The sequence below is a fragment of the Streptopelia decaocto genome (genome assembly GCF_964273445.1).
Source record: "Streptopelia decaocto genome assembly, chromosome: 5".
In the NCBI taxonomy this organism is placed as follows: domain Eukaryota; kingdom Metazoa; phylum Chordata; class Aves; order Columbiformes; family Columbidae; genus Streptopelia; species Streptopelia decaocto.
In genome coordinates this window covers 63,456,372-63,473,956 of record NC_138659.1, presented here as the reverse complement: position 1 = coordinate 63,473,956, position 17,585 = coordinate 63,456,372, and the positions used below count along the sequence as shown (strand labels likewise).

The 17,585-nt window shown below is 37.8% G+C and overlaps 1 protein-coding gene across 10 annotated transcripts in view; it reads left to right on the top strand.

Annotated features, from left to right (window-relative positions):
* NRAP (nebulin related anchoring protein) overlaps nt 1–17,585 on the top strand; it is a 51,709-nt gene that overhangs the window by 14,645 nt on the left and 19,479 nt on the right. For 9 of the 10 annotated variants that reach the window (XM_082054774.1, XM_082054780.1, XM_082054775.1 and 6 more), the window contains 14 exons: nt 1,668–1,772; nt 2,730–2,837; nt 3,524–3,628; nt 5,927–6,025; nt 6,546–6,650; nt 8,196–8,303; nt 9,087–9,188; nt 9,665–9,862; nt 10,085–10,189; nt 12,360–12,458; nt 14,433–14,537; nt 15,000–15,107; nt 15,678–15,989; nt 17,049–17,153. In XM_082054774.1, coding sequence (XP_081910900.1) covers nt 1,668–1,772; nt 2,730–2,837; nt 3,524–3,628; nt 5,927–6,025; nt 6,546–6,650; nt 8,196–8,303; nt 9,087–9,188; nt 9,665–9,862; nt 10,085–10,189; nt 12,360–12,458; nt 14,433–14,537; nt 15,000–15,107; nt 15,678–15,989; nt 17,049–17,153 — 1,764 coding nt within the window. The remainder of the gene's footprint in view (nt 1–1,667; nt 1,773–2,729; nt 2,838–3,523; nt 3,629–5,926; nt 6,026–6,545; nt 6,651–8,195; nt 8,304–9,086; nt 9,189–9,664; nt 9,863–10,084; nt 10,190–12,359; nt 12,459–14,432; nt 14,538–14,999; nt 15,108–15,677; nt 15,990–17,048; nt 17,154–17,585) is intronic. The other variant, XM_082054777.1, reaches the window with a different exon arrangement.

Sequence of the window (17,585 nt, the reverse complement as noted above, 5' to 3'; positions counted from 1 at the left end):
TGCCCCGTATGTAACAAAAAATGATCTGTGTGTAGCACAGGAACTGCAGAGAAAGGTGCAGGAACAGGTCTTTGGGTACTGTTATCCAGCATTTCCAATGATCTGTATGAAAGTATGAGGAATGAACTCCAGAAGAGTAATTCTAATTCTGGCCACATGAAGAATAGAAATCTGAAAAAACCACCCTGAATTGTGCTCTTAATGTGCTGTGAACTTATAACCATAAATGCTTGAGGTTGACTTGGGTGTGTACCTTACAGTCTTTCAAAAAGGTTCTACTGATAATTAAAAAATAACACAAACAGAGCCAAAATTTGTACTATTCTGTTAGTGCAGGTTTCTGTTTTCTTCCATCATGTGAAGGACTGTGAGTTATGGATAATGCATTCTTCTGCTTGGCAAGGGAAGATTGCTGGGGAATTCTCAGTAGATTCTGAATTATTAATTTATTTATAGTGTAATATCAGCTATAAAGATATTAATAAATGTAAGTTTCTGGAGCTTCCCCATGGCAGTTTAAAAACTTACACTCTTGGGATGTCAAAGTATAAAACCTTCAATAATGAAAAACCCCTGGAAGTAGGACTAGGAGGGGCCTTCTGGGCCAGTGGTTCCTGGCTCCTGCTGTTTCGGCACAGTATTGTATAATCCTCTTCTTCTAATTTCTAACCTACGTTTATTCCTGTCCATTTTATTACTGTTGTGTTTGGTGCCAACATTGTCCTTTAGTTTAAAAATTTCTTTGCCCTGTGCAACTACCTTTCTGAGATGTTTACAAGCAGATATAGTTTTCTTCTCTCTGCCTTTGTTTTCCTAGACCAAGCAAGCCAAATTCTTTTAATCTCTCTCAGTCTTTAACTGTGAGTGTTCCTCACAGTAAGTGCATGTTCCTCAAACAGGAATAACTGTGAAAGCATATAAGTTCTTGATGAGGTCTTACTGGAACCTGGGACACAGCACACATGCTTCCCAGTGCCTGCTCAAAAGTCTCCTCTTGCTCCCACCTTGGACTGCATTTGCTTTTTCATGGCTGTGTTACTTTGGCATCTCACCATCTTTCTGTGGTCAGCCTCCATAGGAACATTCTTCTCTTTCTTAGTCTTTCCAGCTGATGAGCTCTTATAGCTGAATTTTTTATGACTGCTCCCTACCTGTATCACTCTCTCCATTGCTGAATTTAGTCCCATTTCTATTACTCCTTTTAATGTCACCCACAACATTTCTACTTCAGAGCAAAGGTACTTAATGAAAATATTAAACCAGTTCTGTATTTAAACTTTCTCACAAGAATTCTGCTGGTAAACTTCCCCCTGTTTAATCCTTCCTGCTAAAGAACACCCACTGCTTTTTCTGCTCTCCTTTGCTCCACACTCACCTTAAAATTCCTTCATAGATCCTTGGTTTTGTTAATAATTTTTCCCATGGCACTGTCTCGTACACTTTGCTGAGGTCCAAGTGGATGAGATTGCATTTCTTCTGCCTATAAAGTAGTAACTGAGTATATTAAAGTAGTCTTCATATTAATTTTCGTCATATGACATCTGATGAAAGCCATGTATCAAAATCTCTGAAGAGTGGGTCTGGCTGATAAAAAGTGTGTGGAGGAACTTGACAAAACCAGGTTAAGGTTTTACTGTATCTTTCTCTTGCGCATTTTTGTCTCTAAGGTGGAGTATAAGAAGGATCTTGGAAACAACAGAGGCTGCAGCATGAACTACTGTGATACTCCGCAATTCAAGAATGTGAGCAAGATCTCAAAATTCACCAGTGATGTAAGTTTTCAGTACCTTGCTTAATGCGTAGCTGCTGGAATCGCAGTTTATCTGTGTGTGTGTTTCAGATAAGCAAGCACTGGGAATTCGAGTGTAACTGATTTTACCACATGTCTGTCCAGCACCTATCCTAGTCTGTCCTTACTGATCATTTTATATAGGATTATGAAAACAGGTACCATGATACATGGAAGAGAGGTTACTTACAATGGACTGTTAATCTACACAAGCACCTGTCAGTTTTTACTGTTGTCTATTTTAATAATTACTTATTCCATTGTGTATGTCCATTTCCTGGCTGGAGAAGGAGGCAGAAGATACTTTACCAGAGTTAATGTCAGAGAGGAACATGTTTACTGCATGAAAGTAACCAATAAAATAAGTTGCGATAAATTACTACTTGCATCTGATGATACTGAAGTATAATTTTACTTTTTACTGCTTACTATCATTCTCTGAAATCCAGGAGGAGTAAATATTTTGCCATACAGATGAGATGGTAGAGTGGTTAATTTGTATTGTTGTTGAATTTCCTACTCTGGGCTTGGTGAAAACTGCACCAAAACACTCAAATTTTGGTAGATGATTATGTATTCATTTGTTAACATACAAATAATGCATCCCTGCTACTTCATTCTAATATTTATTACTGATGAAACAATATGCTGCAAAAGAATGTGGCGGTATCTCCCTTATGTGGCATTCAGGTCATCTGAAGAATACATAAGTGACATCTTTTAAAATAGGAAACCACAGAGGGTTTTAGTTTTTATTTCTTAAAGTACCATGGTTGTTGTGGACTCATGAGTTTCTGTAGTGGTGCAACACAAGTAGAACACAGCTGTAATAATATGTCTCACTGCTGTAAAATAGAAACTCATAGAAAAACTAAATACATTTTCTCAGAATATTTTTACTTTTTTCTTTCTTTCTTTTTTTTTTTTTTTTTTTGTACAGCTTAAATACAAAGAAACCTACGAGAATGAGATGAAAGGTCGTTATGTAGGTATCGGCATGGACAAACGAATGCTACATGCCATGAAAGTTGGCAGCTTGGCAAGTAATGTAAGTGTTTTTTAATCACACTTGTATGGTTTCTTACTTTCTTAAGTTTTTTCCAGAATTTAGTTGATAGAAAACTTTAGATCATATTGTACCAGGGATCTGAAGGATAGATCTGTTAAGGGGAAATTCTGGAAACCCTTTTGTACTGATTTATAGCTCACTGTGTGGAAGAAGTTAAAATAAGCAAATTCAGTGATCTGGCAACATACCGAGCTCCTTCAGTTTTCTTTGACATCAGTAGGATGCTGAAGGTTGCTTGCCACCACCCCCAGGGTCAGACCTTTGCTGAAAAAACAGTCTTTAATGAAGATTTCTGGATTCCAATTTAATTTACTGGGTTAGTCAAGAAGCTATTTTGTTACATACCATTCCTTCAAGTACATTATTTACAAATCTGTAAGAAGCTTGAGAACTAAGCAGAAAGATAAAAGAGATGTGTCATAGGTAGAAGTTAAGTTAATGCTCCCACTGTTGGCATTGGATTAATTGAGGAGCTGAAAAAGAATCAATTAGTGGCTAAACTATGCAAATAATTTCATTTTCTTTGTCACTTATGACACTGAACTTACTTTGTTTCCTGCATTTAATATTAATATTATTGTTTCTTCTTTCCTCTTGACTGATAATTATTCAAACAGATGACAGCTTAAAAAAAACAATGATTTTTTTTTCTCCTTGTGTTTCAGATAGCCTATAAATCTGATTACAAACATGACGGTGTTGACTACAATTACCCAGCTACACTAACTCCTTCATATCAGACAACAAGGAAGTTGGTTCCTTTGAAAGATGTAAATAATTTTATGATTTTTTTTTTCTATGACTTGCATGGCTCATCATCTCTCCATAGGACAGATTGTGATAGATTGCATGTGTCAAATGATGATTTAATCATGGGAGCAAACAGGTAGTGAGAACAAAGTTAAAGCAAAAAAATGCAGGGGGTCAAGAGGGCTCAGAGGAATACAAAGTGCTGCCACCTCCTGTCATTGGCTTCAGTTCAGCACAGATGGTACAGTGATGTGAAATGAGCAAGTTCTGCCCCATCTCTACTCTGTGTTGTAAAACGTCTCACCATCCTGTGCAGCTTCAACAGCATCATCAAGCACTGAAAGGACAGGGAGACTTAAACAGGCTTCTCATTCTTTGTGAATTCCCTGAAGATGATATAATAGGTGTTCAGATTTGATGGGAAGTTAATTGGTCACATAACCTTCTTTATGCCCGTGGTCCATGTCAGTGAGGTGCCCTCTGTGCTTGGGGCTGAGTTGCTGCTGCAACAATGTGAAGAAATTTGTGTACTGCTGTGGTTATATGTGCTTTACAGAGAAATGAAGGACATCAGGCTGTAGAGGATACCATACTCACCTCCCACGAGGATTGAAGGCTTGATTGATCTCATCTACCATTGGGAACTTAACATGTGCCTTGGTTAGGACCACAGGCATCAGGCATTATAAAATCAAGAGGAATACAGTAGCACCTCCACAGGGCATTTCTGACTATCTAAGATGTATATAACCTGTCTTTATCAGGGCCTAAATACCTTTTCCAAGAAAAAGGTGGTAGCATGAAGAGGTAGAATTGAGAACCCTGATGTTTTTGAGGAAGTACTTGATATACTTCAACTGTAAGATGCAGTATTGACTCTTGAGCAGCAATTTCAGCTTTGTTTTTGAAAATGCTTAAAAAAAAGTAAAGTTCACTGTTTGATTGCTTAGTGAGAGAGTTCTATTCTTAGAGTACAAAGTAAGCATAACTTCATGTCCAAAATGTACAAATTAGTTTTACCACTCTAAATATTTCATCACTACCTATGGCTCAAAAATTCATAGTCACCATCTGGGTTTGGAGCATGTCAATCGATGGGTTACAGAGACTCAGTTGCCCTAATCGTAATCATCATCTGCTAGTTTGAAACAGTCCCAGGGCTCATCTGCTCACTGATAACCAACGTGCTTACTTGGAACTCTGTAAGAATGCAACTCTCTCACACTCTAAGCAATCATGAGTAGCAGTAAATACATATTTTCAGTCCAAAAGAAATGATCCCTTTCTCTGGAAGTAAAATTCTGTCTCTGTAAAGAAGTAGATGAACTGTTTTAAGTACCTGATCACTTTGGAACTGTGGGATAATTCAGGCCTTTTTTTTTCTAGTTTTTGTCATTATGGCAGAAAAAAATAAGTTTACATGTGGATAGCTGAGATAAGAATGTTCACATTAAATAGTTTCAGTAACTCCAAGTCTGTAGAAATATCCTCTACTTTCCTGGAAAAAAGTGGCCTTAAGAAACTAGTTGTAAGCAATGTGATCTGCAATGTCTGTGAAGTGGTGATTAACTACAGTGAATATTATTTAAAACATACAGAGAATAGTAATTGTGTCCTGCAGTGTAGCACAGAGTCCTTTAGCAGCAACAGGTCTGAAAGAAAGCTTCTCCTTGATTTTTTTTATCTTGCATAATTTGGGGATTTAAGAAATTTATTTCATACCTTAGTATGTTAATGTGTTAAGAATTTAGTGGGCTCCAATCCTATATGTTGCTGACTTTAACATGACTTTTTTGTACCATAAATATATATTTTTCTTCTATCATAATCCACACAAAACTCTTACCACACAGGGCAATACTGTGGTTAATTATTACATGGTAAAGACAAAGTGTGAGTTCATTTTCTCTGCACAGCATTACGGTGGGCAGACCTCTTAATAGACAATGTTCCTTTATAGAGATAGTCTGATAAACATAAAAATAGTCTGAGTGATGGTTAAGGATATCAGTTTGATAGGAATGCTTTGTGGACAAGCTGAAACTGCATCTTTTAAATTATTTGTGGTTTTGAGGGGAAGGGGTGAATTTCATTTTCAAAGTGGAATGAAAACTGTGACCTCAGACTGGGAGAGTTCCAGAGCATTAACTCAGATCTCATCCAAGAAATCCTGGTGTTTTTCCTCACCTCAATTTATTATGGTTTAAGTAGTGATTTATCCAGGGTATTAGCTAACAAAACTTTGTCTACTCAATCTCATTTTCCAGTCTGAACTTTTCTTCCTTTACTAAATTTTTAAAAATTTTCTATTAAATTAGGTAAACTACAGGCAAAGCATAGACAAGCTGAAGTACAGCTCTGTTGCCAGCACTCCACAAATTGCTCAAGCCAAAATAAATGCACAGCAGCTCAGTGATGTAAGTTTTGTCATTATTAGGCATCATTGTTTATTAGAATGATAAGATAATTTTATTTTATAGCATTTGTAACTTAATTGTTTTTATTGTTGATAGTTCATTAGCAGATTTACAACCAAAACAATAACACAAATTGAATTAAATCACTTCCAAGAATGTGGCAAGCATACCAGTAGGTTTAATATTTTCTTCCATTTTTAAGAGTGGTCTTAGTGTGCTTTTTTTAGGAATTTATTTTCTGTGTATTTATTAATGCATGCTTTTTTAATAGGGTATTTTCTGCTTTTAGACAAGCAATACCTATTCTATTTGTATAATAATTATTCTACTTCCTAGTATCAAGGTAAAAATGATAATTGCTTTATTGCCCTCATATTTGAGTCAAACATAACTAAGAATGTATCTGTAACATATGGCACTAATAACCTGAAATTCAACAGCAGTCAATAAGTGTAATGGTCATATTTTTAGTGAGTTAAAAATAACTGAGTTTGTTGTTGACTTTTTCAACATTTGGCAGCTGAACTACAGAGCCCAGTACGAGAAGACAAAAACAAATTACACTCTACCACAGGACGTACCTCAGTTAGTCAAGGCAAAAGCCAATGCTGAGCTATACAGTGAGGTAAGCCAAGCAATGTGGAAACATTCGTATTCATGCTGCCATTAACAGAAATGAATGTAAAGATGATGACACTGTTTCTGGAAGCATTTAGCATTTACCATCGGTCTTCAGTAAACAGCGTGAGGTGTGGTAACTAGAAAAGAAAGGGATATGATCTCAAGCATGGTGAAGCTGATAGACATCTTATTTGCAAAACTGTTTCAGATTATTTGAATTGGTTTAGTAAATCAGCGTCCACAAAACTAACTGCTTCTGACGTGGCGTTTGTATGAAGAACCAACGTTTGCACAGTTCTAATAACTCAAAGCCCAATGGAAAGAAACACAATGACTTCTGTGAACTTGGATCAAGGCTGCTGTTGCTGCCATTCATAGTTCGTGACAAAATATAGTGATTTATTTAGAGACCCGTGTGTTAAAGTCAAGCACTTGCAGGAAAAGTTTAACTCCTATTCAATTTTTAAAGTATTTTTCAGGCCTCCATTGTTGTAGATAGTTTTGGAGGGAAAAAGCCCAACAGGAAAAATAAATGCAAAACCAGAAAAAAACCCCAGACTTATTACTGATGTGACTATTATTTTTGAGCCATAATTTTTCATGGGTTTGAGTTGACATTACTCAAAGTTTTTCCTGGCATATTTATACCTTGTGTTCTTCCCCTAAGTTTGAGTTGCATTGGTGAAGGGTTGTGGAGCAACACTCTGTGTGGCTATAATGTGTGGGATGCATGCTCATCATTAGATATTAGTAAAATATAACCATATGTAAAGTCAAATCTAGAAAACAGGGCTTCCTGGATACTTTATTAGGTGCATGCGTAGTATGCGTGAAGGCATACGCGATCCTGCCCCACCAGAATCTCAAGTGGAACCGTGAAAAAAAGCTTAAACAACTAGCACTTTAACTTCCATTAATTTTCAGAAGATAAGCATGTGATTCTCACATTTCATCTACGTTTGTGATATAGTGTGGCTCATGAGTGTGCTTTTGAAGCAAATCTGATCAGAAGGGTTGCTTCACTGAGCTTTGCTTCACATTCTGGGGTGTTCTCAGAGCACATGAGCTGGATTCCTTTTGAATGCAGCCCAACTGAAAGGTGCTCTCCAGCAGCGCTCACAAAGAACTGCAGCTACAAATAGATAATCAGTGCATGGGACCTGACGAGCTCTAGTTTGGTGGGGAGGAAGACAAAACCTGAAATGAGTGATGTCTGATTCTAAGCACCAGCTGTTCCGCCCTATAGATCAGCTTCTATTAATCTACAGTATTTGCGTATGAAGACATAACCACAGGCACTTTTGAAAAACCTTCCTTTGCCCACGCCTGTTTAAAGTTAGAGGAATATTGGTGCACGTGCTGGGATTTAAAGTCCCTGTAAACTCTGATAATAAAATTTTTGACTCAATCCTGGACGGTTAGTTAGCTCAAAATGATAATGAACTCTGACCTAAGAAGGTTCCACTTTGCTCTTAAGTCATTTTCATGTTCATTTGAAGATCTTGTGTGTATATGTGTCAGTGACATGTTGCTGTCTTTGCTTTCTCAGATTAAGTACAAAGAAGGCTGGGAGAAGAGTAAGGGCCGGGGCTTTGAAATGAAACTTGATTCTCTGCCTTTACTTGCTGCCAAAGCTTCAAGGGATCTTGCCAGTGATGTATGTTATATTTAATTACCTAGGAATTATTCTTTATATAAGTTGCTAAAGCACAGGGAAATAAAGCTTAGTGTGCTTCATGTGGATTTTTAAGTCCTGTATTTGGCTGTTCATCTTTCTGAGTGGCTGCTGAACAGTTGGAAGCTTTCTTAGACTCTGCTATGAAATTTCACTCTGTGAAAATTATTTTTTTTAATGCAAATGTACAGAAGGAAGCAAAATCTGCGAAGTGACAATGGCTCAATGCTCCCATAGTAAAATTCAGTGTTTGAATTGTTTATAGCTTCAAAAATGCGGTTATCATAAACACACATATATAGAATTTTTCCAAACAAACTCTTTCTAAACAACTTCTGTCGTGATTCTTAACCTGCGGAGAGGCAGAAAAGGAAGAAGCTTTTCCTACAGCTATCTAGTGTTCAACAATAATGACAGTTCCAAAATCCCATCTCATTAAGAAAAACAAATCTTGAATTCCTTGCTTGGGTTTTATATCATCGATTTTCTTATCTTTTGGTTTAAGAACAAGATAATTTAGCTAATCTAAAGACTTTGTAAGCATATCCACCTCAGAGGAGTGAGCCTTAAAGAATGAGGTTAGAGACAACAAAAATTAAACCAGCCTTGCCCCTTTGGGAATTTCTGGGAAAATCTGGGAAATCTGAAGTGGCAACCAGACTAAGCCCTTGTAAATTTTGACCGTCCAAATTGCCAGTGAAAAACATATTGCTTATCTTTTGCGTAATTGGAAATGTTCTTTACCTAAAGTGGTTTTTTCCACAGATTAAATATAGAGAAGAATATGAAAAAACAAAAGGAAAAGCAATTGGAACCAAAGATTCAAGACTTTTGCACTCTCTGCAGGTGGCCAAGATGAGTAGCGAGGTAAATTATTTATTTCTCTGACTCAAAAGGTATTTTTCAAAATTATTAATCTTTTAGCAACTATATGCGATCTACCACTGTTACTTCTTTCACTATAAGAAATTCTTTGAAGTATTTAACAAAAAGTGGTTTCCTTCCTCAGTCTGTTAATCTGCAATGATTGTATACTATTTTTGTTCTCATAGGGAATTTTGGGTTGATGATGACCTTATTTTGGGGCAGGAAAAGACCATCCTATTAAAACCCCAATATAAACACTTCTACATAAAATTTTAAAACAGATAAAAGTATGTTTAAAAGTAAGATGTACTGTAATAGAGAAGGTATCTCTAGAGTCTGCAAAATTCATCCTACCATCTGTTTTGTGTATCCCTCGTAGGACCTGATAGGACCCAAACAGGAGTGGAGATTTAAGATATCTTTGGCTCTGCAATACACTGATACAGACAATTTATTTTAATAACTTATATTTCTAGATTGCCTACAAAAAAGATTTTAAGGAGAGTAAGACCCATTTCCATCTGCCTATGGACATGGTAAACCTGAGACATGCGAAGAAGGCCCAGGCACTTGCTAGTGACCTGGATTATAGAAAGAGGCTCCACGAATACACAGTGGTTCCAGAAGATATGAAGACCAAATGGGCAAAGAAGGCTTATGGTCTCCAGAGTGATGTAAGATGTTATATAGCCAGCTTAACTGTTACAAGCAGTATAAATGTTTATAGACTTTTTCAGTTTGACATTATTACTCATTTCATCTAGACGCTGTTTGATTTGCACTATGACTTTTTAAAATGTCTTCAGAATGGGTTGAAACTAGAAAGGGTGCACATCTTCGCATGCAAACGTTGTACCTGTGTGCCTCATGCCAATAAATATAATTTTCCTCTACAGCTTCGATATAGGGCAGATCTGATGTGGATGAAAGGAGCTGGGTGTATCACAGAAGGAAGTCTTAATATACAACAAGCCAAAAAGGCAGGAGATTTAGTCAGTGAGGTAAGCAAAGTGCCCACGCTTCTGTCTGTTCTGTATTCAAAGCTTTATGCACTCTTATTCCACTAAATTATGTGGAATAGGTAAGGAATTCCTAATACAGAAAATCTGAGAAATGGAGAAACTGATGGACATTGTTTAGGTATTATACCATTTAGGATATCCTGGGTTACAGGTTAAAAATATGTTTCCATTATATGATTATTGATTTCAGTCAAGTTTGTGAAGCAGAAGTCTCCATAACTGTGCTTCCATCTCTTTTCATTCACCTACCCATTTTGCTGAGTAACACTGAAGAGAATCAGAAATTCCTATGGTACATGCTACACAAAATGCATAGAGTTTTAAGGAACAGTGCTGAAAAATTAGATATTTGTTAGCCATGTTTGGAAGTTTCCTAGGCCATTGGTAAAGATGGGATGTGTTTGTGCTGGTCTTTATTGCTTTCACGAAATTAATTCATGGTTTTGTGCTGCCATTAACCTTATGGAACACTTCCTCAGCTCCCTAGCTACGACTGAGTTGTCTCACTAGTGCTGGGAAAACTAGAGGACAGGTAGAAGAATAAATTAGGGGAAGTTTGACAAGAAGGATAAAATCCCACTTAGTGTTGGAGGAAGGAACAGAAGCCAGTTAGTTACTGGGTATCACACTCTCTGATACCTTGGGTCTCTGACATGCTCTCAGTACTCCTGCAAGGGGAAAAAAATACATCTTAGAAACAAAAGAAGAGCAGCTGCTCTCAGATCCAGTGTCTTGCTAGGGATAGACTGACATCTGCTGCTGTGGTCTGCTGTAGTAATAATCGCTTCCACAAATATTTAATCCATAATGATCTGCCTTTTCATTCCAGTGCTGTGTAAGGCCAAGAGATGGCTGACAGTCACTTAAGCTGGAGACTGGTGGATATTATTTTAGAGATCTCTATTGCCATACAGAGCCTGGCATTTTGTCATTTCTTTGCAGAATGTCACTACATGGTGTTCCATGCAATGTGACAAAACATGCTGTTTTTAATCTGCCTCCCTCCCTTCTGGTTCCTAAAATAAAGCAGTGAGCACCTCTTTGAAGTGCTGTGTGCTTTTTCAGCTTCTGTTTTGTGTTCCCTGAGCAGAACCACAGCATTAACTGATCTGTTCACCCATCAGTTCAAACAGGAGGATTTCTCTCCTCAAATGCCAGATAATGATAAAATTAATTTATACCTTTTCTAGGTGGAATGCCCCACTTCATAGGTGAACTGTTAGAATACAAATTCCACTAAAGTATCTAAGAAGTGTCTGCCTGGTCTCCTGTGTCGTACTGTGGTCTTGAAATAGGGTGCTGCATTTCCTTGTACTGTCTCAAAGACAGAAAGAGATGCTTCGTTTGCTCTCCAAGGGATGATGTAAAAGGCTCAGGCAATGACATTTGTTCAAAAGAGGCCAGATCCAAAGCCTGATTAAGTCAATGGAAGTTTCCCAGTCACTTTGGTGTGCTTCAGATGTAAAGTAGAAAGTAAGATGGACTAAAAGTAAGGGAAGTCTTTTTTACTAAACTAGAAATCTTATTCTCTATGCAAATTTGTCTGATAAAACAGATTTTATGTAACTACTAGTACCAGAGGATGAATGGAGCATGATATTTCTTCCCACATCCAAGACCTGAGCCTTGTGGAGGGCTCTCATAGCTCTTGCTCCCAGGAAGGCGTGACTGCAGTGTCCGTGCTGAGCTCTACTTTGAAAAGAACTGGGAGATGGTAGGGAATATTTTCAGTTAAAGTTGCTTTCAGGACACTGAAATAGCTTGTTATAATTTAATTGATTGATAATTTAGAAATGTCTTAATAATTTAGAAATATCACAATAACGCACATTCAGTGATTTGAACAACATGGGCATATGCTTGAGAAGTCTCATGTAGGAATATGAGATAGTAATACTGACTGTGTAGCTCATGAGCTCTCTTGGGCCCTGACTTAAGTCATACATAGTTTGTGAAGATACTCATCAGTTGGTGTGCAGCCTGGCCTTTGTATGGTGTGCAGCTATTAATGCTGGAGTCCTCCCAGCATATGTGCCAAAATTGTCTTGGATTCTGGCTCTATCAGTTGTGCAGTTTTTGAAAGCACTACATTTTTGGAGAAGGTAAATATTGTAGTAACATTTGTGTAATCTGCTTTAATTTGATCTAGAAAAAGTACAGACAAAAGGCTGATGCTCTGAAGTTCACCAGTGTGGCTGACAGTTCTCAGATCAAACATGCCAAGAAAAGCCAGGAACTGCAAAGTGATGTGAGTCTTTGACTGAATTTGTCTCTTTGCAAATAGTTCAGTCATAATGTGGTCATTCCTGAGATACATGCAGTGGGAGGTGGTGATTGTGGAAGAGGACCCAGTCATGAAATGTTTCGATATATGAAATTTATTGAGATTTATTTCTGAGGGTTTTTATTTGTTTATTTGACGAATTCTTCCATTGAATTCTCTGAACTAGAACAATAACAAAAAAGCAAACCACAGTACAAATGGAAATAAGCAAGTGAGGCTTCTCACAAATGATGTCAAAAGCCAGAGGGAGATGGGGATGCCCCTACAAGACAGTCCTGGCAGCAAACTTGTGGGTGATGCAGGCTGGATTCAAGCATGGCTGAAAAGCTGCATGAGAGGCTGCCTGAGTATTCCTGAGACATAACTGTCATCTACGTGAAAACTGGTTATCCATGAGGTAGTAAAACTGAGGAAGCAAGCTGGAGGGAAAAGACTATTCCCAGCTGATCCTCAGGCAGTGCTTCAAAGCAAGGTAGACATTAGCACAGAGACATATATGCGTGTGTGTATATATATATATATATATATATATATCTGTGTGTGTGTGTGTATATATATGTATGCATCCATCCCAGGTTCTGTGTTCCTCTCCACTGAGGGCCCTATCAGACTACTTCAAGCTATATGAGCCTTGTTAGACCACACATTCTTCAGCTGTTCCTGTCAAGGTACTTTTAACAAAATGATAAGATAGGCATATTTTCCCAGACTGGGTGCCTTCAGAATGCCCCCTGTTGTTCCTTGGGGCTGGGCAACCCTGGCAGGTGGTATTTCAGAACTCCTTGGCAGGACCTAGCTGACAGCAGCTCACTTCTAAGTTTCCAAAAGAAGGGGAAGCTGTTGTTAAAATTGCTGACCAATTAATTTTGGAACAGGAGTGACTTGCCAAGTTTTTTTAAATTACTTTCAATATGTTGCAACTTGAACTGAAGATACCATCATCTTCTCAGTTGTTATGTGAATGAAGCATTGTTGCTTCTTGATTGATCTTTTCTGGGCAGCTACCATGTTTCCTTTTTTTTGCTCCTCTGTGTCAATAAAATCCTGACACTTACTTAGATGAGTGCTGTCTGTCTCAAAGATGACACCAGATTGAATCAGAGGAGAACGCTGGTCTCCTATGTACTGGACAATGCTGCCTTTCTGTATGTGTGTTGAAGTCAGAGTAGTAACTATGGATTTAGAGTTTTATAGTAGGGACTTTTTTAAAAATTTCTTTTTCCGTGAGATGTAAGAAAAGCAACACTTTGTGAAATGGGACATCTTTCCATAGCTTTTTAACAGCTCCTCCAACAGCTTTATGGGCTTCTCACAGAATGGTTAGGATTGGAACAGAGCAGTTCATTTCTCTGTTGACGTTGCCCCAGGATATCAAGTGGAGATGTTTGCTACTTCGATCATGAAAAGTCCTTGATATTCTCATTTAAAGTTGGAATGTTAGTCCTCACTGGTGTATTATGTCAGCAATTACATTTAGGTCACAAATTTTCTTTGCAGATTCAATTGCTTAGTTTTCTTAATTTCATGCCTACAATTCACTGTTTCTGTGTCCTATTAAAGACTTTCATTCCACCTAAAAGTAGCTGCAGTTTAATATTGGATGAAATATATTCTTGCATACATCTTGTAGTGAATATGTATGAATGTCAGCTCTATAGCCAGATAAGTAGCTAAGTTTAGGAAAGAGAATTAAAGTACCCTGATATGTATGTTGTTTCACTGCTTCCCTGAAATTTAGCCATGAGTAATTTGGTCAACCTGACTCTGAGGGCCAGCTTTTAAATCAGATCTGGCGAGAAAAGCCAGGATGCTAAAGACTGCCTCACCAAATAAATTAACCCTAACAAATCCTTGAATATTCGGGTGTTTTAATCAGTATTCCTTCAACATTTAACACGTACTACTGCTGGTTAACCACGCTTTGCTTTCTGTGGGCAGGTCACGTACAGGTCAGGAAAAGAGCAGTTTCTTCACCAGTACACCATCAGCAAAGATGAACCTGTCTTCCTGCTGGCCAAAGCAAATGCTGCCAATATGAGTGAGGTACTGTGTGAGCCAAAGGTTGGGTTCCCTCACTCTTGTGAAGAGTTACAGCTCCTGTTGAAATTTTTGTTCTGTAGGTAAATGTTACGTTGCTTCTCTGAGAAGGTCCAAATGTCTTAGATCTAAAAACTTTACATCTAAATTTAATTACTTGCTCTCAATTAAGTACTAGTCATATCTGCTGTTCTGAAGGCTAGTCGCTTTTGGAGTTTGAAGCTGTGTATTTGCCACATGGTTCTGGAAGAGTGGCACATTGACCGGTTCATTGGAACCAGTGAGATAATGGGGTTACAGTATCCACAGTTACAGTACGTAAGTGAAGACACCAAGATCTGATGGTCCTTAGACATATGGTTGGTGTGTGGGCAGTGTTCACCAATCTGATGTTACTTGAGAGCTTTCACTGTGACTATAAAATGTACTGGTAGTAACAAAGAGACTGTGTTATTGTCATCTTTTTAGAAACTGTACAAGAGTAGCTGGGAGAAGCAGAAGGAGAAAGGATTTGTGCTTCGTCTGGATGCTTTGTCATTCTTGACAGCTAAGGCAAAGAGGGATCTGGCAAGTGATGTGAGTATGGACTTAATCAGCTTTCTTTATTCTTAGGATAGCCCAGGTTGCTACCAGAATGTTGGGGATGTGTCATATATGTCTCAGTGCCCTCAGCCAGCCTCACTCAATGTGTGCTAAGCAGCAAAGGAGAAGTCATCTGGATGACTGGTATTCCACAGTTAGTCAGAAGGTTTGCTCTGAGCAATTCAGAGTTTTTCCCCACATGCTGACTATGTTTTCCTATTCTCATTTTGACTCAAGGACAAATGTTGGAACTCAAAATGAAGTAGAAATCTCCTCTGAAAAATCGTAATTTCATACCTGAAAGAACCTTCTGACTTCAGTGCCGAAAATAAAAGATTTCTTATAGCTTTTTGTGAACATGTTATTATTGAGAAAGGGTCTGTTCTTCAAAAACACTTAATAATTTTTAAGGCATTCCGGTTCTCTTTTGGAAATGAACTTCTTACTTGCTTGTATGAAGGACCAAACATGTCACAGCACTGACAGGCAGTTGCTTTGCTACCAGCAGATCTGTCAGTTTGGCAGCTTAGAAGATTTACTCATGGTCTATTTTTTTCTTCACAGATTAAATATAAGGAAAGTTATGAGAAGATGAAGGGTAAGCTGATTGGAGTAAAGGCTGTGCAGGAAGATTCGCAGATGGCTCATTCCCTTCAAATGTCAAAGTTACAGAGTGATCTGGAGTACAGGAAGGGATTTGAGGACACAAAGAATCAGTTCCATATCCCCATGGATATGGTTAACCTTGTCCATGCCAAAAAGGCTCAGAATTTGGCAACAGATAAAGGATACAAGACAGTTCTCCATCACTACACAGCTCTGCCTACTGACAGGAAAGTGGCGTGGGCCAAGTGGGCCTATGGATTGCAAAGTGATGTAAGTCCAGAGCTTAATGTATTTCAATACCCTTTAATCCAACCCCTCAGACACTTAGAGCTGAGTTTCTTCAGATGTTGATGCTTTTAATGCCATGACATATTTATGCACCTAATTTTTCAACTATTAAGCAGTTAATATTAAAACAATAAATATTAACCACTTATTTGCTCAAGAGACATATTTAGGGTGCGCAGTGTTTTTGAGGAGTGTTATAATCCTGTTTATGAGGCTTCTTCAAAGCCTACTTCAAATGCTAATAAAACACTAGGATTCACGTATCATGTATGTTTATTATATATATACCTAATGTACAGGGAGGTTACATAATTTATGGTAATAAAATTGCTAACAAAATTTGATGTAGGGACCACATGCTCAGCTGTAACCATCAGATGAACTGTCTGATACTGTAAATGGTTACTGTAAGTCAGACCTTCCATTCTGAGGTTTTAAGTCAGAACTTTTCAAGAAGACTAAGATAGGTATGTGTACAGGTCTTGTTGAGCTATAGGTGCTAAAACCCTTCTGGCTTCTTTGGGAACCCCAGCTGTAGTGCTTGTATAAGCTTCTGGAATTGAGCAGACTATCGGTAGGAGAGATTTTGTGAGAAAAGTGCTCAGTACTGTACTCTTCTTCCTTAAAGACACATGGAAAAAACAAAACAAAATGCTTTCTCTCCATTATAATAACAGGATAGGGGTTGGGAAATGCTAAGTATAATTTTCTTATCATTACAAATCATTAATGATCTTTTAAAAAGTGCACTATGCACAATAAAACTGAAGTTTTGCTACATTAGAGTAAAAATTATGAACCACAGTAGGGTGTAGACCCATTTTAAAAATTGCCATGCCAGGCATATTGCACAAGTGCTAGTGAGTCCTAATACTTCTACTTCATTCTGTAATTTTTTTGCTTTCCTTGCAACTGTGCAATAGTGAATAAAACAAAAGCAGACACTAATTTGACTTGGTTGTTGTTCGTGAGATGTCTGAATCCTTTAATGGCATTTTAAGTATATGAACACCAACAATGGCACTTTTTTTTCTTTGTCAGAACCGATACAGAGCAGATTTGAACTGGATGAAAGGAGTTGGCTGGATAGCCACTGGGTCATTAAATGTGGAGCAGGCTAAGAAGGCAGGAGAACTCATTAGTGAGGTGAGATTTCATGACAGCATGTAACAGAATTTGCTGCATAATGTGTGCAAAATGTCTGTATAAAATTAAAATAATTTCTACTCAAAGGGGAAAGAAAAAGGCATGCTACATGAAAGCCCTCAAAACCAGGGATAGGACTGGTAATTAGAGAGACACCAGATACCAAACACACACCAGTAGGAGTCCATATAGCCTTTGCAAAAACAAAGTAGGTGACAAATGATATTATGAATAATAATGGCAATCAAACAGTGCTCAATTGCTACCCACTAGCCTACCTTTTTAATGAAGCAAAACAGGAGAGATGATGAAAAGATGCAGTCGTTGGACCCAGAACCTTCCTTTGTCATAGATACAGGTTCCTTCTTGCTCCTTTTTCATATAGAGTCACCTTAGCTGTAGAAATTCACATAGATACCTCTGTTTGTAGCT